This window comes from Cornus florida, unplaced genomic scaffold (genome assembly GCF_030987335.1).
Source record: "Cornus florida cultivar Cherokee Brave unplaced genomic scaffold, ASM3098733v1 CherokeeBrave_3.0.0_Hap2_Chr04, whole genome shotgun sequence".
Taxonomy (NCBI): Eukaryota; Viridiplantae; Streptophyta; class Magnoliopsida; order Cornales; family Cornaceae; genus Cornus; species Cornus florida.
The window spans coordinates 47780955-47805427 of record NW_026775574.1 but is presented as its reverse complement, the minus strand read 5'-3'; the positions used below and the strand labels follow the sequence as shown (position 1 = coordinate 47805427).

The window sequence follows — 24473 nt, the reverse complement described above, 5'->3', positions numbered from 1 at the left end:
ATGCAAGAGGAACGTTTCCAGGCATTACAAGACGCAGTCCTTTCCTTCAGGGCAGATATGGCCACCCTCCGCACAAATGTTATGACTACACTACGAGACATATCCAGTCAGATTTGGGGTTCACTCCCTGCCAGACCGTCGTCTTCTGCCTGACCTCTCTTTATATCTCATCTTTATAGTTATGTTTTTAGAATGTTACTTTATGATACTATTATTGCATTTTTGCAGCCAGTCTGTTGGCTTGTTACCTGTGATGTACATTATACTTTCTTTATTTTTGGATATTTTGGATGTTTTGATCTCATGTTGATATTTTTGTTTATGTTGACTCCATTATCAGGTGCATTACAGTAACTTCAGTGGAGAATGCAACCCATATTTTTCAGGACCATCCTTATTCCTCTCTCTCTTTTATTTACTGTCCCACTTACATTAGCATGTCCACTGTGCACCATAATTTATCCCATTTTGTAACGACCAGTGTTTTTATTTAACCCAGTGGGTCAGTGATGAACTGAAGGTTGACCCGTTAACGGATCCAGATGTGAAAGCAAAGAATGAAACAACGGTCTCCCAAGGCACAACACACCTTTGAGACCCTAAGATAACCTCCTATGAGGTCACGGAACCCAAATGAATAAAGTGCGGAAGCAAAATAAAGACAAGTCCTTAGAGATGTACGTTATCCCTAAGACACAGGAGTGGACTTTGAAAGAGTTTCGAGGCTCAATGGAAACAAAATGAAGACAAGGGCATCAAAACCCCACCGAAAGAATGACCAAGGGTAAAATGGTCATCTTACCCAAAGAGGAAGGAATTTAACTTTCAACAAGTCAAATTAGATTAAAACATAGAAAACCATCCTTCGGTAACTTCACATTAAGTCCCAAGGCCAAAGGAAGAGAAATCCCAGATGAACCCTATCCCGGTTCGAACCAAATCTGACACCCTTTCACTAAAATGAGGATATCTTGATCTAGGAGAAGAATCTAAAGCTGAAATTGGTACCATTGGAAATATTACTTCGACGCGGTCAGTTTAGACTCATGAATGGACTAATTCCGAGTTGAAACGAAGAAGTTACGTCAGATTGAAGTTGGAAGTCCAAAACTGAAAACCCTGGAGGACTTGAACCAATTCAACATTCTTGAACCAGTTCAACATTGGTAGTATACCCAAGCTGAACCAAGCTGACACCTTGAACCGGTTCAACTATTCTTGAACCGGTTCGACTTGACCAGAGTTGAACTTAAACAGCAGAAACAATGAAAATGCAAAAAATTGAGTTCAGAGTGCAATTTTTGAGGTCAAGATGACATTTTTCGGAAAAATGTCGTGAAGAAACTCCCCTTAAAATCACATTTTCTATGTGAAAAAGTTAAGAATGGAATTTATTTCCCTAAGAAATTCCCTAAAATGCCCTTGGGCCGAGTTTTTCAACAAAAATGTGAAATGAATCCGTAGGAGGCTCAAAACACAAACGAAAGGGTTTTTCATGGAAACGATCATTCATACAAACGTAAATGGCTGAGTCAAAATCCGACCCTCCAACGGCCAAAAAGGCGAAAATTAACTTGAAATGAGAAAAGTGAAAACTAAAATTAGGAAATGGTTTCAAATGACCGTTTGGCCCTTGGCCACACTTCATACATATAAAATAGGTCCTAGTGGATGTGCCGTAACACACGTTACACCACCCGATTTGAAAATGAACCCCTAAAATACAAAAGTGGAAACAAAATGGTGTTTGGCCCTTGGCCACACCTCATACATGGTAAATGGATGGTAAATAATGAATTTCATACACAATGCACACTCCGGTGCAAAAATGACATATTAAAACCCTAATTTTCATACTTTTCTCATTAAGGGCAAAATTCTACATTTTTCAATATACATGGATTTCAAATGAAGTTCGGCCCTTGGCCACATATCATATACATGGAATGAGTATCAAAAAGTGTACTTAAGCAGATATTACAAGTCAAAGGCAAAAAACGACATTTCGACCTAATTACACAATACAACTCAAAAAGTGAACTTAAGCATGCTAACACTTGCATGTGAACAAGAAGACACTCAAATGAACTTCAATCCATCGAAACGATCCCAGGATATTGTGCATCCTACACCACGACATCTGTACCTGATAAAACCCCCGATAACTTCGGGGTGAGTAAACAAGTTTACTCGTAAAGAATGAGTATGCGTCAACTCGATTTCTTACAGATTTTTAGACTAACATGTAATAGTTCAAAAGGGTCATTCCACCTAACGTCTATGTCAAGGTGAGACTCAAGAATCATCCTAAGCTACTGTAGGGTATAAATCAATAAGAATCATAATATATAAACATATATGAGACGAATCAAGATTTGGAATAATCCAAAGAACACGACAAGAAGGGTGCTTGAACATAGATTTACATGAATTGAATTATCAATACAATTAAGCAAGGGTTAAAATAGTCTACACAACACAACAAAAAGGTACTAGAATATAAAGATCAAATTGTCAAGGCAATTTGCATGATTAGAACATTCCAATTTAACAAAACAAGAAGTATACATGGATATAAGTTGACAAGAATTACATTATCAATGCAATTAACATGATTGGAGCATTCCAATTAACACAATAGAAGTAACACACAAAATCAAGAACAAGGCATAATATCTATGCGATTAAACAAGGATGGAACATTTCCTATAACACGAAGGAGTTTTAAAAATTCGAGGAATGCAACATTTGAAATCTAAAGAGTGAAATCAAACAATGTGGAAACTTGGATATCGCCCGAATTAAAACCGTACTCTTAGGATCAATTTAGGGTTATCAACCCAAGGGTACCTTCCCCTAGTCTTGGGATCACTTTAGGGTTATCAACCCAAGGGTACCTTCCCCTATTCTTGGGATCACTTTAGAGCTATCAACCCAAGGGTACCTTCCCCTGTACTAGAGCCAAGTCCTAGCCATGACAATTCTTGATTGATATCCTAAGTCCCAAAATCAACAAGTTGTACAAGTCAAGATTTTATTAAAATACAAGAAATGTATTAACCACGTTTCATGCACAACCAAGATTTTGGAATACACAAGTCATGCCCTAAGTTCATCAACTATAATGGCATGTGAAATGTCAAGAAAACATAGTATGCATCTATATAGATTAGAACCAAGATATATAGCATAAGAAATCCATTGAAGTACATACACCACAAGTATAAGACACATAATTCAATTACTTATTTAACAACACATGAGTAACTTAAATCATTCTAAGACAACCATGCTAGTCCATTAACTACCTTAATGAGATCAAGATACAAGGGGTCTAGATACATGATGAAAAGCTAAAAGCTTCATGAAATACAGGTCCAACATCAAGTTACAAGTTCATTTCATACGAGACACGACCATGTGATTTAAATTCCATACAAAGGAAATAAGTAAATGTAAGTCTCAAGACTTATCAGATTATTCTTAATTGATACATGTGAGGAACTTGTCAAGAAAAGCATGAATTCCAAGTTAGAAACTTAACCAAGACCAAGAAGCTATTGAATGGATTTTAATTATTTCATTTAATTAAAATCTCTAGGTTTTGAAATTTATCTAAATGATCTCAAATTAATATATGTTATACAACATGTCAAGACTTGATTTACCAACACGATACAAGTGATTTTCATGCAATGTACGGTCATGAGTATTAAACTTTAATACTAAAAAAATAATAATTGAAAGGTTTCAAAACTTAATCAAATATTCTAGATTTAATATATGTGAAACCAAATGGCATGTATACCAAGATTATCAAGTCAGAAATCCAATGGAGTGAATAGTGCACTCGGAATAAATTAATTAATCAAATTAATCATTTGTCTCTAGATTTTAAAACATCATCAAATATTCTCAAATTCACATATGCTGAAGAGTATGCCAGAGCCTAATTTAATATGCTAACATACACCGACAAGCTAGTTAAGGCCACATGAATTAAATATTTATTCAAGATAAATATTAAATAAAATCTTTATTCCTTGTCCAAATACTCTAAATTTAATATATTTCAATGACCATATCAAGGGATAATATTCTATCATGCCACAAGTTTAAAACATGCTATAACCTATCGGGAAAATCAAATCTCATACATGAAAATTAAACAAATAAAAATTCTAGATTTGATATCCAAGTATGTATATGAGTTGTATATACATCATAAGCATGCAATATAACAAGAAAGTAAATTATAACACCCCCTATCTCGATTTGAGATGAAAATCTCAATGGCCCACCGAAATAAAAGTGCTCCGAATCCGACGATACCGAAGGGTTTTGTTGGAGACAACACGGTGAACAAGAATCCCCAAGAAGCCCCATGAAAATCCAAACTTGAACTTGAAACCCAAACTCAAATGTGGTCAGAAATGGATTCCAATAAGGGTGAAAGGTGTGCGTCGTCAAGATAAGCATTAAACGTTAAGGTCGAAGAGTTTTCACTCGAGGGAAGTGGCCAAAAAAAGAAGGAGAAGCATGGCAGCCCCTTGGCAACCATGGCTGCAGGCCAAGAGAGAGGAGAGAGAAAAGAAAATCTGACTTTTCTTCTTAAGACCCCTTATTTATAGAAAATCTCAAAAAGTGCCTCGAAAGGGCCCCTTTGGGTCTGGAAAAGTGGATTTTGAGAAAATGTGCTCAAACGGAAAAACTCTATGAATGAAAAAGATTAGAAATGAGAAAACATGAACAACGAAAGAAACGGCGTCAAAAACTGAGTACCGAACAGAAAGATATGCCCCGAACAAGTTCGACGGCAACCGGGAGTCAGAAACTCTGAAACTAGAGAAAAACAACCAGAACGGAATTCTAAGAGTACACGACTTGACAAAATATGATAATGAATCCTGTACGAGGATCCAAGCTTTAGACGAGATATTTTTACAATAATTTTCGTTAATTGCACAATGGCCCATACAAAAAGGGTTAACTGCACTAATGCCCGAGAATGAAAATATTTTCTTAGATACCCCTGAAATAAAATATCTTCAAAAGATATTTATGAAAAATTCCCCAAGAAATGAAAAAGATTTTGAAGAATTGTGCATCCATGCCCCTACGAACACCGGGAGCAACCAGAGTACTTTCTTGCAAAAGTAAAGATACGTATTTTGAGAAAACCGCTGAAGATGAAGGCACGTGAAGTCAAAAACCAACTCCGAGCATGAAAAGTGAGGTTGTGCCAAAAACTAACAAACGGGGAACAGACATAATAGGGAAAAGGACGAAATAGCGCATAGTGTCCGAAAAGTGAAAATGCAGAAATGACTTGGTCCTCAAAGGAAGTTGTCAATCAACGGAAAAGAGTCTCAGAAACCATTTCTGAGTACTCGAGATGACACTAAGCGACAAGAAATAGAGCTCAGAAAAGAAATTTAAACGGAAAAAATTTATCCGTAAAATTTTAGGAAAAAAGGAAAGGAAGGAAAATGACCGGGTCGTTACACATTTTGTTATTTGATGAGAGTTTATCCTAGTGCCATCTTTTTAGGACCACAGTTAATCCTAACTTTGAGAGCGTTATACCACCCACTTTGGATACTTGTGTCCCGACCATTCATCGTCATAGCTACACTGGTATACTCTTTCCTCTTTCTTTTGTTCTTATTATACATTGAGGACATTGTGCAATTTATTTATTATTTTTTTTTTTGGGGGGGGGGGGGTAATATGTGTTCTTTGTATTCAATTCAAGATTTTAAGTATGACTTGTGTATTTGAGAGATTTACTATGATTGGTCCATGTTAGCTATAATTTTGATCTTTTGAGGATTATATTGCTTAAAATTTAAAAATTACGTGACTTGAGAGTCTAATACTCCCTGTATACTTTGTGGATGCCATTTAGGAGTAGATTTTTCAAAAGATTGATATCTTGCTTGCATTTGTGGTCCACATCACCCTGATTTTGTGATTATTTTGAGATTCAATCTAGGATTCTACACTAGCACAGGCGCACACTAGCATTCATTTGTAGGGTACATGTTTTGTTGATTATTGATTTGGTTATATCCCAATTGAGCTAGTAGTGCATTGAAACCTTTCATTCTTGACAAAGGTGAATAACAAACCCTTTTCATTGAGTAGCTAGGATTCTAGCCTCATCAAGCACTGAATTTCTCGCACCGAAAGGTGGAGGGTCCAAACTCTAGGTTAATAACTATATTAAAAAAAAAAAGTTACAAAAGGTGAGAAGTGGGAAATGATTAAATGGAGATTGTTTTGATTTGTAGCCTAGTTGATTTAAGCTTGTAAGTCCTTAGAGGTGTTTTAACACCTAATGCCCTAAAGCCGTCCAGTTTGGGAGTCATTGACCAAACGTTTGACCTCATGGATCGCTAGAAAGCTTAATAGATCAGCACATTGCACTATGCTTCCATCTTTGATCCTCTAGGTTAGGAAAAAATAAAAATAAAAATAATCAATGGAAAAGAATAAGTGCACCTAGTTGAATAAAGCTTTAATAAAATATCTATTCTTTGTCTTGATGATCAGTACTAGATTTGTGTGCTAGTTTGAGGCCGGATGTGATCATTTCTTTAGTTGGCTTAGATAACAATATATTTGATGCCGGTTCACTTAAAAAGGATTATAGAGTTGTTTTAATTTGCATGATCATTGTCTTGATGTGTGGAGGACTATACTTGCTTACTTGATGTTAAAATTTTGGAGATTGCTTGGAAATGGTTGAAAAATTGCATACTTGAGGTAGTTTTCTCCCGATACTTGTTTGGAATATTGGTGCCTCTTTAGTGAGAAAGAGCTTGATGTTTGTGGGTATCATTTCTGGAAACCCTCACGAGACTTCACTCATCCGCTAAGGGTAACCTAGGGGTTTAAAAGGCTTATTGCATATGGTAAATGCAATCGTGTTCCCTACGAAAGTGGCGTGTACCATTTATTACTTTTTAGTTCCTAGTTGTTTAGTTGTTCATTTCTTTCTTTTCTTTGTAGTTCATTGCTAGGGATTAGCAATATTTAAGTTTAGGGGTGTGATAAGCACTGAAAAGTGCGCATTTAAATCCTTAATCTTGAATGTTCTAGGACTTTATTCTATCTTATTTTTCTGTTTTAGTCTAATTTCATGTTATTACCCTTTTCAGACACTTATCCCTAAAATAAGTCAATTCAACTGAATTAGAGCATTAAAAGAAGTAATCTCAAGCCTAGTGGAAGAAAGGAGTAAAGTGGAAGCAAAGTGGTGAAAAATCCTTTTACGATCGATCGGACCGAGCTATGATCAATCACACTGTGATCGTTCCAACCTTGCCATGATGGATCAAGCCTTTTATCCTTATCCTCAGGAAAATTCCATATTCAATCGATCCAACCTCATTCGATCGATCAATCCTTTTGATCTTATCCACACTTACAACTTTTGTCCTTTTCCCAAAAATATCTCACCCTTGTCCTAATCCAAAAAAGTGCGCTGCCATGCTTCGATCAATCAGAGCAACCATATGATCGATCGAACTGCCTCAAATTGCGTGAAAAACTTATTTCAAGCCAAATAAAAGTTATACTCGTAGTGCAATCATTTGGAGGTCCTAGTACACGAGGTCTGACCATTGGGTGTGACATTTAAGCTACTATATAAGGATTTTGGTTAATTTTTAGCAAGGAGGTTGGTTAGTTAGAGAGGAATTGGCTAGAGATTAGAGAGAGAAATATACAATTTGGGAAAGTTCTTCCACTCATCTAGGGTTTCTACCAAGAACACAAGAAGAGAATGATGAATTCTACCATGGAGAGAGCCCTTGAGGGTTGTATGACAACATCAATGAGTGGCTAAACTACTCTCTTGGGCTAGAGATAGCCCTAAGCATGCCTTTTAGACCTTGATGATTTGTAATTAGAAAGATTTGTGTTGTAATTCTTGTTTTGACCTCATAATTATATAAATCTTGTTTCTACATGATTTGTGTAGTTTTATACTTCCAATTGATCTTTTACTTCTATTCATATGTCTATGTATGTTAGAATGAATGGTCATATGCTTATTTCTAGATTTTGTGACATTGATGCATGTCTATGTTTGTTGATAATATGAATCTAGTGATGGTTAAAGCATGGTGCTTAATGGATTACTCTTATGATTTATTTGATGGTTCATACTTATTTCTTAATGGATTGTACCACCTCCTTAGTTTAATTAGTTTAATTTTCATGTTATTAGCTTAGTTATAGTGTAATTGCCTTACTTTCTTAGATAGGTGGACAATCCATTTGTGACAGCCCAAGTTTTGTAAACCCGGTGCGTCAGTAATGACCAAAAGATGACCCGATAATGGATCCGAAATGCGGAAGCGAAAGGTGGAACAATGGTCTCTAAAGATACAATACGTCTCTAAGACACCAATGTGATCCTCAATGAGGTCACAGAACCCAAAGGAAACAAATGCATAAGTGTCGTTTCAAAAACGGATAAAAAGAACCTAGGGGCAAAATGGTCATTTTATAAAAAGTGGATTCAAGTGCTATCGAGCATACCACTAGAGAGACAATAAAAAATTAATCATAATGGACTCAAGAATTTCATCATTCAGAGTCCAGACGAAGGAGAAAGAACAAAAACAAAAATGATGTCGTGGCGGCCCGACGAGGACAACCCACCACTACTGCAACTGAGAGTAAAAACGGGCGTCTAAACGAACTTTGTTGGAAAAACTCAAAGAATAAACCCCTCCTAAAATCAAGTTTTCTACCCCGTACATAAACGGAAACAAAAAAAAAATGCATTGTAGAATGCCCAGAATGCCGCCAAGAAAATCAGGTCAAGAGGAAAAAAACTAATCCGAGCTACTACCCAAGTTTTGGAAACAGGGCTTCGGGAGGTTTTTAAATTGTCTAAATTGAAAATGAAATCTTAAAATGCACCCACAAGACCTCCGGAAGTTTTGGATCGGTCGTGACGATTTTAAAAAAAAAGTCGATGAATAGTACCAACTACATTTGAACTAAAAATTTGCAAAACCTGGTAGCAAGGATTTTCTGAAAAAATATGGATTTTGAGGGCCAAGATGATGTTTTCTGGAAAAACACAAAAAAAAAAAAAAAAAAAAAACCCCTCAAAATCAAGTTTTCTACGTGACTCGCGAAGAAAAATGAAAAAAACTCATTGTGAAATACCCGAAATGCCCCTGTAACAGAATAGGGTCAAACTCAAAATATCTAACTTTAGGTTTTTGTTTCATCAAGGAAGGTATTGTTTGCCAAAGTGAGCATGCAAGTGTATGTAATATGATAAAATAGATGTGCTACAATGGCCTATGGCTTCATTACAATACATTTACAACATTTGACATGTCAAACCTCCAAGTTAGAAAAATTACATTTCATAGACAAATCATGAACATGCTAACACTTGCATGTGAACAAGAATGCTTCTAAAGAAGCTCAACTCAACAAATCACCCAAGCAATTGCAATCTCCAATCTTGTATCATGTACCTGAAATATGCCCCAGTATCATAGGGGTGAGTAACATAAAGCTACTCGTAGGAAATGAGCATGCATCGACCTAAAGTTTTACAAGTTACATGATTAATTATTGTGGTTCATTCCACCTAACGTCTATGTCAAGGTGAGACTCAGGGAGCATCCTAGCTACCTAAGATCATTTCTAGAATCAATCACCTCATTCATGCAATTTTAACAACATAGGGTCATGCTTACACAAAGCAACAACATAGGAGTATGCTTACATAAAGCAACAACATAGTGGTTCTCAAGGTTATTAACTTGAAGTCTAAAATGCAACATCAACTAAATATAACAATTTAGTAAAATTAGAATATCTAATACCACACATCAAGACATAGATTCTCTAGGTTATCAACTAGCAATCTAAAAGTGTTAAATCAACTAAATATATCAAATTAGTATGGATGTACTTAAAAACATCAAATCGCCAATTACCAAAACCACAAGTCACAATTAAACATTGGTTGTCAACTTGGAATTGAATGCGAAATCAAATAGTGGAAGACTTGGACATCACAGCTCAGATTTCCGCCGAGACAAGGCAAATTTGGAACTACTAACCCCCAGCAGCCTACCCAACGCGCGAACTTTTGACTTAAAGGACTCTTGTCCTCGTACTAGAGCCAAACCCTAGCCATCACAGCTTAACAATGTCCCAAGCAACTCCAAAATAAATAAGTTAACAACTTATATACGTATTAAACAGTACACAAAACTACCTTCATGCACAAGTAGGTTGTAACCACACAACACATGCTCTAAATCCACAACAACTATAGGATGACAATGTCGAATCTTCAGAGCGCAATTCGTTATGCGCTATTATAACATCACATGTCGAATCTTCAGACCGCGATTCGTTACGCGCTACAATAATATAATTCAATATTGGAACATAAACTCATAATTCCATTATAAGCCTAAAATCATGTCTTAAACATATTATCAATGTCAATTACATGATTCAATCAACAGTGCAACAAGGTAGAATTTAATTACATCATGATAATTAAATCTCTCAATTCTAAAACAACTCTAAATGGTCTCAAATTAACATATGCTAGTACATAAGTCATAGTTATTACAAATATCAAGCTAAACACTCAATTAGGCCAACGGAACCCTTAATTAGATTTTAATTAATCATTTTAATTAAAATCTCTAGATTTTCATACTTGTCCAAATGCTCTCAAATTAAAGTATGTTAAACAACATGCCAAAACCTAATTTAGAAGCATACTACAACTTAATTTCATGCAAGGTACGGCCATGCACTTTAATCTTTCACAAAAGATAAATATTAACTAAAAAGAGTAATTCTTATTTAATTAATCCCAATTTAATATATATTAACAAACATATTAAAACTAGATTTTCTAGCATGCCACAATTCAAGTCAAAGTTATATATCACTATGAATTTTAAATCTTATACAAAGAAATAAAAATTAATAACTTTCAAGATTTGATACAAAGGAATATATATAAGTTGTATAATCATGCTAAACACTCAATACAACACACACAAAAGCCTAAAACATTCCCTACGTCAATTTGAGACGAAAATCTCAAAAGCCATCAAAATGGAACGGCTCCGAATCCGACGAAACTACTAGGTTTTGTTGAGGACAACGCCGTGAACATAACCCCCATGAAAGCCCCATCAAAATCATAACTTGACCTCAAAACCAAACTTAAGAAATGGTCAAAACTGAATTCTAATAAGGGGGAAAGGTAGAGCACGGCGAGGGGAACAACAAACGTTAAGGCCGAAGACTTTTCATTAAGGAAAAGTGAACCAAAAGAGGAGAGAGAAGATGGCAGCACCCCTTGGGCTGCCATGGGAGCTCCAGGTCGTGCACGAAGAGGGGAAAAGATGAAAAATGAAATTTCTCACCCCCCTTTTATAGAAATCTCAAAAAGTGCCCCGAACAGGCCTCGCTGGGTCCGAAAAAGTAAAATTTGAGTAGACGCGCTCAAATAGAAAAAATTTGTGAACGAAAAAGATTCAAAATGATAAAATATGAACAACGGAAGAAATGGCGTCAAAAACTAAGTCCCGGGCAGAAAGTTATATCCAAAACAAGTTTAGCGCAAACTGGGGCCAGAAACCCTGAAACTGGAAAACATCGACCAGGAGGAAATTCCAAGAGTACACAACTTGAAGAAATGTGAAAATGAATCCCATACGAGGATCTAGGCTCAAAACAAGACATTTTGTAATAACTTTCATTAATTGCACAATGGCCCCTCTAAAAAGTGAAAACTACACTTATGGCCCAGAATGAAAATATCTTCCAAAAATATTTTCTTAAAAACCCCTAAAATAAATTATCTTCAAAAGATATTTACAAAAAACACCCTAAGAAAAGAAAATAATTTCAAAGAACTTTGCATCCATGCCCCTATGGACATCGAGAGCAACCAGAGTACTTTCTTGCGAAAGTAAAGATACGTATTTCGTGAAAACCACTTAAGATGGAGATACATGAAGTCAAAAACCAACTTCGAACACAATAAGTGTGGTTACGCCAACAAAGTGTCAAACGGGGAAAAGACAAAATAGGGAAAATGACGAAATAGGGAAAATGACGAAAAGTGAATAGTGTCGAAAAATAAAAAATGCGGAAACAACTCAGTCCTCAAAGGAAATTGTCGATCCACATAAAAGAGTCTCGGAAATCACTCCAGAGCACTCGAGACGACACTAAGCGAAGAGAAACTGAACTCAGAAAGGAAAGACAACGGAAAAAAAATATCCGTGAAACTCTGGGTCATTACACCATTCTTGTTGTTTGATGTTCCATACTTATGAATGCAAGTAGTATTTTTCTTTAATTTATTGAGTGTGCATTAATTGTGGGCTTATAGAAGGATTAATGGCTTAATTTGATATGTTGTGTTATTCACTAGATTGACTAGACAATGTATACTTACTTGGCCATCTATGTTTAATATTTCAATTAATGGCACACACTTTCATTTACAACACACAATCCTCCTGATCTATCAAATATCAAATGTCTAGGAAGGCAATGCTTAGTGGTGAGCTCTATGTCCCAAGAATCCTCTCTCATTCTCTACACCTTATTTGTTATTGACGATAGCCGCTTGTGAACGCCAAAATAATGTAGTGAATGTACGGTTCAAGAAAAGTCTTTTAGGTCAAATTTAAATTTATAAAAACCACTACCAACACTACTATTAATGTACCAAGAGTAAGTAGGGATCATCCCAAGGGATTATACGTGTTGGAATTTAACTTCAACTATAATGTACCAAATGATTGCAAAGAGAGAGATTGGTTGATTAAACTAAGATACAAGGAAATTAAAATGCAATTAAAATAAACTAAGTTGAGATAGGGATTTAAGAGATATGAAGAGAGGTCTTAGGGTGTTAGAATCCCCACTAAGCTCGTGTAATTAACCACTTGCTTTCCGTTAATGGGGAATATATTGTTGTGAACAAAATGCAACTACCAATTGCAATATTAAGCATGGACCATCAAATTCATGTATGAATTGTCTACCTAACCAACAAATAAACTAAGTGTAGAACAACCAATCAAATCGAAGCATGACCCATCAAACTAGTCACAATTGTAGCACACATCAACCTAGAGAATCATGGAATTTGCAATAATAAGCCATGGAATATCAAATCATGTATAGATTGTCTACCTACCTACAAACATGAATTAAATTGTAGAACAACCCATCAAGCAAAAGAATAATCCATCAAATTAATTAACAAACCCATTCAATGAAAATTCATGCTTAGCCATCACTAAATTCTTAATTAATCACACATAGACATGCAACCAACATAGAGAATCTAGTGTAGAGATCAATTCCCAAATAATCACACATAAGACAACATGTAATCAAATAGAGAATTAATAGAAAGAATTGATCCATATGAATTATGTAAGAAATAATTCCTAATTTAATCATACATAGATATGTAAATAAACTAGAGAATTAATAGGAAGAATTAAACTATAGAAATCATAGAAATATACCAAGATTCATTAAATTCACAAGGTTAGAACACTAATCACAACAACATATATAAATCCCCAAAAATAGAAATACAAGAGTTTAGATTACACAAAACTTAGGGCTCATCCAAGCCCTAAGTTTAGATCTAGCCAATCATAGAGGAGATAGATGTGGTCATGAAACCCTCAAGGGCAAGCTCCAAATATGGCTCCATCTTCTTCTTCCTCTTCTTCTTCTTTTTCTTTGAAGCTCTAGAGATAGAGAGAGAGTGGGTCTAGAGATGGGTTTTTGAGATGTGCCCCCACTTCCCTCTTTTCTTCTAACCCTAATCTATAACTTTTCTAGAGCGAGAAATATAAATTACAATGTAAAAAAATAAAATGATAAAAGCTTCTTTACAAAATGGGTCACTTCCCTTTATAGATTGTTCTTTTCTTAGTCACTAAGTCAAGAATATAGCTCCAAAAATATCTAATCCCGTACTATGTGGTAGGTGGGAGTTTTGGGCTCGCGCGGGAATAAGACAGCTCGCTGCCAGCAAAAGTTCAATCAATTAGACTTTTTCTTCGATCGATCAGAGAAAAGTTCGATCGATCCAACTTTTATTTTCGATCGATCGATCTCAAAAAAAACGATCGATCTTAGAAAAAGTTGGATCGATCCAATTTGGCAGTTTTTCAACATTAGCCTCCTTTTGCTCCAAATCAGCTTCCTTTTGTTCCGGATCCTCACTAAGACTTAGATTGACTCCAAAAAAGCCTTAAGAAACCATTTTTAGCCCATTTTAACATTATTGACCTGAAATAGACAAAAACACAAATAAGTACTAAAATGAGAAAATAAAATAGATAAAAGTCCTAGAACACTCAAGCTTAAAGGGTTTAAAAGCGCACTATTCAGTGCTCATCAGTTATAGTTGTTTTACATTCCATTTATTTATTTTAAATTGTAGTATAATTCAACCAACAAACTCTCTTTTGATCATTCGACCTACTACTCCAACATTGATTCCAAAGTACCGTTCATATCCCTTGGGATGATCCCTACTTACTCTAGCTACATTAATAATTAGTAGTGGTAATGGTATTCTATAAATTCAAACTTGGCCACACTACACCACACTTTTGTGCTTTGGTATTCGACAATAACCAGAGTTTAATTGATGTGGACATTTCCATCACCAATCAAGTGGTTAATTTTTTCATCACAATCCTCAAAAAAATCAAACACATCCAAATTTGTGATATCCACTGGCTCATTGAAATCGGTGAAATTCATTTATATCTTTTCCCTTTTTCCTTCAATGAGGCTTAGTATAGATCAGCCAAGTGTTTAGGCATACGACATATACTTTGCCAGTGCCCTGTCATTCCACACCGATAACAAATATTTGCATCTGTCTTTGAAGTTTGGGCCATACCTTTCCCCTTTTCAATATAATCCCTTTTCTGGGAATATGGTATGAATCTATGATTGTTAAAATTTGAGAATTGATAACCTTCATGGTAATAGGAATGATTTCTTCCACGATCGTATTCACCATTATGATCATTTCGATTATCACGACCATATTCATTGTCATTTCAACCACCACGACCATATTCACTACCACACCCACGTCCACGAAAAGAGGCAACATATGTTTTAGGAATCAGTGTCAATCTAGTTAGACGAGACTAGTGGTTTCTTAACAAAAACTCGTTATTTTGCTCAGACACACGAAAACATGTTATTAGCTCTGAATATTTTTTAAATCTACGCTTTCGATATTGTTGTTGTAAAAGCATATTCGAGGCGTGAAATGTGGTGTACCACCACCGTCAACGCCTTCCACCACCTTCCACCACCACCACCTCCACTGTCTTCCATCACCACCATAGTCACCTCCATTAGCTTCCATCACCGCCACCTACACCACTATCTCCTTCCACCACCACCAACACTCTTGCCACCGTCTTCCACCATTGCTACCTTTCACCAACACCGCCGCCTTCCACCATTGCCATCGCCATCGCCTTCCAACACCACCACCTACACCATTACTGCTTTCCACCTCCACCACCATCCACCACCGCCACTACCACCATTTATTTTTAAGAAATTATAGAAGAATGTCATTTTGTTAATTTATTTTATTTTTTACTAACAGTGATATTTTGGAGAACTCAATTAGAAAATTATTCCATTCTAAAATTAAAATTGGTCCAATCAAATACTATAATGGTTATTATTATTTCATTCATACAAATTTTATATTTACAATCAAACAATAGATTGAGAATGGTCATTCCATTCTATTCCTACTTGCATTCCATTCATACTTGCATTCTATTTCATTCTTGCACGTACACCAATCGCAGCATTAGTTGAAGTTATTTTAACATAATACAACATCACTCCTATTTATGGGAGATGATGCCGACTAAGCCAGTCATATGCACCAATTACATTTGATTCCTTCGTGAAAATAATTCTGGTGCCATCATTACTTTTTCAAATTGCGTGCCGACAATTTGCATATATATATATATATAGTCAGTAGTAAAATAGTTCGGAGCCCCACTATATGTATATATATATATATAACAAAAATCTTGTTTTTGCACCTAACCCACACTTTTTAATTGGAGTACAACTTATGTTGTAACATGTTGAAAATGGTTTTTGAATTTAAAAAAAAAAAAAAAAAGTATTGTTAGATAACCTAGAATAAAATCTTGAGGAGTATCTCATGTGCATTGCCTTGCGCGCTGTCATTCTCCCCTATATATATATATATATATATATATAATCAGAAACCTCAACCCTAAAATTATTCAAATTTATATATATATATATATATAATCAGAAACCTCAACCCTAAAATTATTCAAAGCATCTCCTTGAGGGTGTAGACTTGTAGTGGTGTACTAATCCAACAATTTAATTTAATTTAATTTATTAATTATTCAAGCATCGTACTCGTAGATTGAAATGATTCGTTTGGTTAAATCAAGTTTTACATTTTGACAGATAAAATCTTGTGCTATTTAAATTTTAATGGCTTCTTTTAGTGTTGAGTTCTTCAACTTGTACTGAGGTGAGGTGGGCATTAAAAATATGTATCTTGTATTTTTGTATGTGTCCTAGTTTCTTCACATTACAAGAGCACTTTATACACTAAAAAATAATTATAAAGTTATTAAAGTCCAAACCGGCAAGCTGGACAAAGGAACTCCAAGCACGTGAAGTTTTGTGTTCGACTTTAACTGAGGTAGTCAATTCGAATTTAACCTGTGACTTCTGTGTGTGTGTGTGTATATATATATATATTCTATATCTATATGTCGGTTAAATATATAAATCATATACCACACCTATCTAAAATTCCATCAACCACCATGTCATATATTATCCTACTATTTTTTTTTTTTTCTTTATGTTTTACGTTCTTAAGGAGTTTTAAAAATTATGTCAATAATCAGTAGTGACACAGGTAAATTTTACGAGAGAGAGAACTAATTATTTTTCTGTACAATACTAGTAATTGCCACTTCATGGTTTTAGTGATTGTGATGGTATTTATTTTTTGTGCCTTGAAACAAAGTTGAATTAAAAAATTTACGCTTTTTAAAATCAAACAAGTTTACAATACTAATTGTTTAGTAAGAAAATTACATGAACATAAAAAAAAAAAATGCATGAGAAAATCGTCTATTATTAAAATCTTATCAGATATGTAATTACTCCAATATATTATTACATTATCCAGGAAAAATGAAGAGTGAGTAAATTCCTATAAAGAGACTCAAGTGAAAAAAATAATAATAAATAATAATAATAATAATAATTCAGAAAAAAAGGGAGTTTTTTCTCACCTCATAACACTACGTTTTTCTTTTTAGATGTTCTTGCATCAAATAGGAGTCAGAAATTCAATTCAGGGGCACAACACAATGTTAAAAATAACAATTAATTAATTAATTAAAATTAGTGAAGATAACAAATATGGATTCTTCAAATCATGAGGCAAATAGAAAAAAGTTATTGCAAAATAATATGATAATTAATGAGTAGTATAAAAAAAAATTATTTATTTGACAAATAAATATCTAACAAATATAAGAAAAATAAAAGAACTTAGAAAGGGCAAAAAAAAAAAAAAAAAAAAAAGGAGTTTGATTTGAAAAAGAAATTTTAATTTTTTGTAAGGAAATTAAACGAATTTAAAGGATAAAAGAGTAAAAATAAAAAATAAAAAATTAGGAGATCAATTTAAAAAAATAAAAAAACTTTAGGGGGCATTATATAAATTTTTCATATATAATGTAAAATATATATATATATATATACAATATATATTATAGTGGCCGAGCCAAGCCAGACGTCACATGCCCCACTAGGCATTAATTGGCTTCGCCCTCTGGCACAGATCCTCTAATGGGCACACCACGGTACTACATATTATATATGCACAAGGTTGGGTGGAGATCAGTACTTACATATGGGGTGAGTTCTACTTTGTTTTTGAGACCATACCATATGTGAATGATCTCCGACCTTCACTTATGTAGAGGACTCAATCCTCTCTAAGAGGGGCGGCCTGGAGATTCTCAATTTTTGAGAGGTCCTAAACAAATTTTTAAATGGCACGCCATTTATACGTAAGGTTTCGCAAGTGCAAAAAAATTATAAGAGTGCGAAATTTTTATTAAAATGAGACAATTAGCACATAAAATATATTAATACTGAACATATACAAAATAAAACTCGATCTTCGTGCTTTATAAAGGGCACAATATAATTTAAATCAAAAAATTAAAAGAAAATATTCAAAATAACTTAGTCACAAAAATTAAATGTTCAACTAAACTCTTTTTGTTTGTATTGCTCAAAAACTTATGAAAAGCTCTTTTTTAAAATTGAATCAATTCTTCTTCTTCCTTTCATTTTTTTTTTATGCCAAAATTCAAAATTTCTAGCGGACAAAACTGTCATAAAAATGCAGAAATAGAAATTATACAACAGAAAAATGTCAAAAACGTTGAGAGATAAAAAAAATAATAATTAAAAAAAAAAAAACAAAAAAAAAAAATTCACAATCAGTTTGAAAAGGACAACAAAAAACGTTTAAAAAAACTCACAACCTGTAACGAATAGAACATAAACACAAGAAATAGAATCACTAAGGAAGAAGATCAGAGACAGAACAACAACAAAATTATACTTCAGAATATTAAAACAAATTATTTAATCAAACTCTAGATTCCTACAACTCAAAGTCATAGTATGAACTTCATACAACTCCAGATTCTGCAAAATAAACTTCAAGAAAATGAAGTTATATTGTTATTGAACAGCAAAAAATATATATACTAAACAGAGAGAAAAGTTGGAAAAAAGGAAGCACACCTTTGACAGTTTGACTTTGAGTTGTGATTGAGCGAGCTTTGGAGCTGTTGAAGGAGGAGTGAATCGGCAAACTTTCGCTTTGATATTTGAAGCTGAATCCGAATGTCTAGGGCTAGTTCACGAAAGAGAATAAAAGAGGAGAGTAAGGTGCCGTTTGATAAAACTGAAAATTAAGCACGAAAAGTTTCAAATACTAATTTTAAGCGTTGAAATTTTAAATACTGAATATATTAATCGGTAAACTTGTTTGATATTGTATTAATTTTAAGTGCTGAATTCATTAAGATTATTTATTAAATGCAAAAACTAAAATCTGAATATTGTATATATTACATTTTTGCCTTCAATATCTTCTATATATAATATTATTATAAAATATGCTGTATTAAAACATAAACATATGGATAAGATAATGAATTTCACCAATAAAATATATTAATTTAACAATGGATATTAATCTCAAAACTGAGTATAAAAATTCAAAATCAACATATAAAATGAATAACTTATGAAAATGAAATATTTAGGAGGAGATTAGATTTCACGCACAAATCATTCGATTTTTATTTATATAGTAGATATTTGTATTATAACAATGGTGTGAGGGTTTCATTGCATGATTATATATATATATTGTTAAATATTATCTATATTTTAAGTCAATGAAACATTTGAGAAATTGGAGTAAACTAAAAATAAAAATCTATCGGAACCTAAAGAGGGAATAGAAATGCAAAGTTGAAATAGAAAGTACTTCAATAAGTTTAATTTAAGAGTGAACAAGTGATGGAGAACCTAAAAATATAATATTTGATGGTAACATTGAAATCATTTATCGTCTTTTGCAATAAGCGTTAAGCAAGACCGTGTGGCTTAAAATTTTTGTCTGTGTTTAAACTAGTGCATAATAGTTTAAGTGGTAAATCAAACACACTAATTTTAAAAAATAGCTTACCGTGTTCTGTGTTAAGTACTGAATAGCGATATCAAATAAATGTGTGTTTGATTTTGATTTGGTTGATTAGTGTGTTTGGGCCTTTTAAGCTTGTTCGTAACTTTTTTATTTATTTATATTTTTTTTTTTTGCCCATATCCTAAATTTGAGGACCTTTCAAATTCGAGGTCTAGGGAACTGCCTCGACCGTCTAGGCCCAGGGCTGCCCTACTCTCTCATTGCACTGCACACCACCAATAATTTTCTTTCTCTTTTTCTTTTTAAATTTTTATTATTATCACAGAAGCAATAATTGTCAGCAAATTTTTTCTACAAACTTTGATATGAAACATTTATAGAGATTCAAATGAGCAATGAAAATGTGACTTATGACTCATTTAGCATGCATTTTGTTTTAGGTATTTTGTTTTTGGATAAAATCGAAATAGTATTTTTGTTGTACGAGTGTTTAGGAAAAAAAAATCGAAAGAACGTTTGGGAATAATATTTTGCTGTGGAAATGTCAGAAACAAAAACATACATAATTATAGTTTTGGGCCATGGACAGTTATCAAAATAATTTTTTAATTTTTTGATTTTGGATCACTGTTCACGAAATATATTAATACTGTGTAAAATAAAATAAGGTGACACCAAACATACTATAATTGTTAAAATTAACATTATAATATTTTAAAAATAAAACAGTAAAAATAAAATGCATGCCAAACGCGAGCACAGAGACTTTTAACTTTTATGCCCATCGGGACTCTATAAGTGCAATGGAAGATTCCATGTGAGCATGTATTTGTGCCCACCACATGGCCTACATACACCACATATTTTATTGGCCATTTTTAAGTGTCGGTTGAATCGGTGTCTCGGAATTTTCCTGTTTTTCAATAGACAATAATATTTTATTGTCTATTTTGGAATTTTCCTTACTGTGTTTCAGTGCTGTTGTTATGGTACCATGCATACTTGGACCTATAAATGGCAATCCTAGAAAAGATGAGTTCTTCATAAGCTTTGATTTCAAATTCTTTCACGAGTATGCTATCTACGATATTAATTTCAATATGTTATTAAATTACTATACTTTATATGGCTAATTGTATCAAAATCTTTTGAATTTTAATTCATTTCCTTATAATAATTACAGCATTAATAGTAAATTTGTGAAGGATTAATATTTTATTCAACATAATTATTTAGTCTTGTTTTCGGTTAGTCATTTCTTTTGATTGTTAAAAGGGCAGTTCTTTAGGAAAATATAAAATAAAAATTATTGTATTTTTCTATAAGGCAAGCCAAAGAATTTAGTCAGAGTGCTTTCACTAAATTCCACTTAATAAGGAAAATTCCAAACCCTAATCTAGAATTTCACCTTAATATAGTTTCTCTTGATTATGAAAATTTGCAGATATAAGGAACATACAATGTCTGAGGATTCAAGTGAGGTGGCTGTTGCACAAATGAATCACCTTATCAGGTTTTCTTTAGTTGTCATTTCATTTAACAATCATAAATACTTAATCAAATTTTTCTGTATATAGGTCTAATTATTATATTCGGATGGATTAGTGTAGATTGTCGAAATAAAAGGAAAAGAAATGAAACGATTTGAAAGAAAATATTATTTTTTTATTTGTTAAAAAAAAAAAAAAAGAAGAAAGAGGAGAATTAAAGGATTTGAGAATGATCTTAAAGTAAACCCCTTTTAGAATAATTTTTCAAAAACTCTTAGCCAAACACATTTTTCTATAATTTTTGATGTTAACATCCCCTACTTTTTAGAAAATACTCCTCCTAATTTGTAATATTATTAGTTTGACCCTACACACATACATGTTTTTGCATAAACCCTTTATAATACTCCTTATTTCTTTTCTCATTCTCTCTATAATATTTTTCAAATTCAATTTAAGGTGTTTTTTTTTTATTATTTTTTTATGCAATTTAAGATTAATACCATTTCTCTCTCACAATACGAAAAACGGCCTTAGACCTTCTAATTTTTTTGAATGCAGAGAGGAAGAATACTTGGATGAGACCAAAGCTGGGAAATGGATAACCACTTTGAATGAGGCCACTTTGGACTCGTTTGATCCAATTGAGAGGATTAAAAAAGGGTTTATGCAATTCAAGACCAACGAATTCGAGTATGTTAACAAAAGGGTTATGGCTACTAGAATTAATTATTATTTTTTAATGCTATGACTTTACTTTCGATAAATTGTTTTACTTTTACCTATTGATGTGGATCTGGGTGAGTTTTTCAGCCAAGATCCAAAATATTACAGTCAACTTGCAGAAGCCCAGGACCCCAAGGTAATAATAATTTTATTTATTTATTTATTTATTTTGTCACCATTATTATTATTATTTTTTTTTTTTTTTTTTTTTTTTTTTTTTTTTTTTTTTTTTTTTTTTTTTAAGTGAAGAGCCCCAGTGTTATAACCATTATTATTATTATTTTTTGGAGCCTTGTCAATTCTAATATTCTAAACATCATACCGCCAATATGTGTTTGAAAATTTAAGTACTAAAATTACACTCTTTCAAATTATGCTTTAAAAGTAGATAAGATTAGAGTTCAAATCTCAGGGCTACCTTAATAATTAGAGGTGGAGTGACTTATTCTTTTCTACATCTACATGATTGTTAACAATATGTATTTTTAGTGACTAATTTTTTGAAATTTGGTATAAATTTTTTATGCAGTTTTTAGTGTTTGCATGCTCAGACTCTCGAGTCTGCCCATCTCGAATCCTAAACTTTCGGCCAGGGGAAGCCTTCATGTCCCGAAGCATTGCTAATTTGGTCCCTGAATTTAACCAGGTTTTTCAAACACCCCTTAAACCAGATTATTAAAGATAATTCAACGATATATTTTTTTAGTCCTGCTTGATTTACTTTGCATGGTCTTATTTCACACACTGATAATGTGGAAATGTTTAATATCTACTACACAGGTTAGATATTGTGGAGTTGGTGCAATCATCGAATATGCACTCACGTCTCTTCAGGTCATATTTTATTCATTTTTTAATTTTATTTTCCAAACTCTATTTTCCAAAAAAAAAAAAAAAAAAAAAAAAAGAAAACCATTTTTAGTTTATTTTCACATTTATTCTTGGGGAATGTCCAAGTCTATTAATATATTGAAAAAATTTATAGGTGGAGATTATTCTGGTCATAGGGCACAGTCATTGTGGTGGAATTAAGGGTCTTATGTCTGATGAAACAACCTCTAAGTAAGGCTTGTCACACATTGACGTGGCTTTAAAAATACATATATCTTTCACCATTAAATTGTTGTAACTTTATTCATGTTCAACATTTTTTTAGGCAATAATCTATTGTGATGTGTAGTGACTTCATAAATGACTGGGTCAAAATTGGCTTACCGGCTAAGGCCAAGGTGATATCAGAGTCCGGCGATTTATCATTTGACGACCAATGCCATATTTGTGAAAAGGTAATCTCCCAATTTTGACCTTCTTACCCCCTTTGGCACCCATTTTGTTATACTTTATAGACATTCTCCTTAATGAATATTAATGTTGCGAGTAAGAATATAGAATCAATATTTTGGAGGAAATTTAGTTTACAATTTCAACCAAATTTTTTTAAATTCAAAATCCAAGACGCTCATTCGGTACCCTTAAACATAGTTTGGGTTGATTTGGCTTTTCGTTTTTTTGTTTTCAATTACATTTAAAGAAAATGTAATTTATTTTATTGTGATTGATTTTGAAATAGAAATATGTTTGTTTGCACAATTTATCAATGCCAAAAAATAAAAAGAAAAATGTTTTGATAATTACGTTATACTGATTTTATTTCAAAAAATCTGGCTACGATTTTATTTCAAAAAATCTGGCTACAATTATTTAGCTATGGTAGCCAAAAAAAAAAAAAAAAAATATGTGTGAGCATTATTTTGTTTAGTTCAAAACGTGACAAATGTTACTAAATATGTTTTTGATTAAACAAAAAAAGTAATATTTCTAAGAGGTCTCTCTCATATGAAGAGTCATGAATTCTTCCGATTTAATCACTAGACTGAAGAGTTTTAAGTTAGATTAGTAAATATAGAGTGACACTTCAAAATTCACCGAACGCATTAACTCACTGGGTTATCGAGTCATTTGCAATTGAACAGTTTTTGAGATGTGTAAAAAATCAAATAAATTATATACTACATGCAAGTTAAAAAAAAGGAGAATTCATAGCTCTTCCCATGAGATAGATCTCTTAGGAGGCATTACTTTAAAAAAATATATATCTTATTTATCTATAAACCTTTTTCACACAGCATTCATAAACCCAATTGCACAACTAAATTTCAGAGGAGTTGATGATATTTAATACTAAAAATACAAATTATCTGTAAATGTCAATTATGCAGGAGGCAGTGAATTTGTCATTGGTGAACCTATTAACTTATCCATATGTGAGAGATGGAGTAGCTAACAAAACTCTACAATTGATGGGTGGACATTACGACTTTGACAACGGAACTTTTAGCCTCTGGGGTCTCGACTTCGGCTTCAAACCCACTCTCGACTTCGGCTTCAACTCGCCTCTGGAAATTTGA

General features: G+C 33.1%; 1 protein-coding gene across 1 annotated transcript; it reads left to right on the top strand.

The window, feature by feature from the left end:
• On the top strand, positions 1 to 24473 carry LOC132304948 (carbonic anhydrase 2-like). Its single transcript, XM_059802645.1, has 10 exons — positions 1 to 140; positions 229 to 255; positions 21294 to 21362; positions 21901 to 22032; positions 22153 to 22201; positions 22595 to 22711; positions 22846 to 22899; positions 23051 to 23127; positions 23246 to 23351; positions 24285 to 24473. The coding sequence occupies exons 1-10, from the start codon at positions 1 to 3 to the stop codon at positions 24471 to 24473; spliced, it is 960 nt and encodes a 319-aa protein (XP_059658628.1).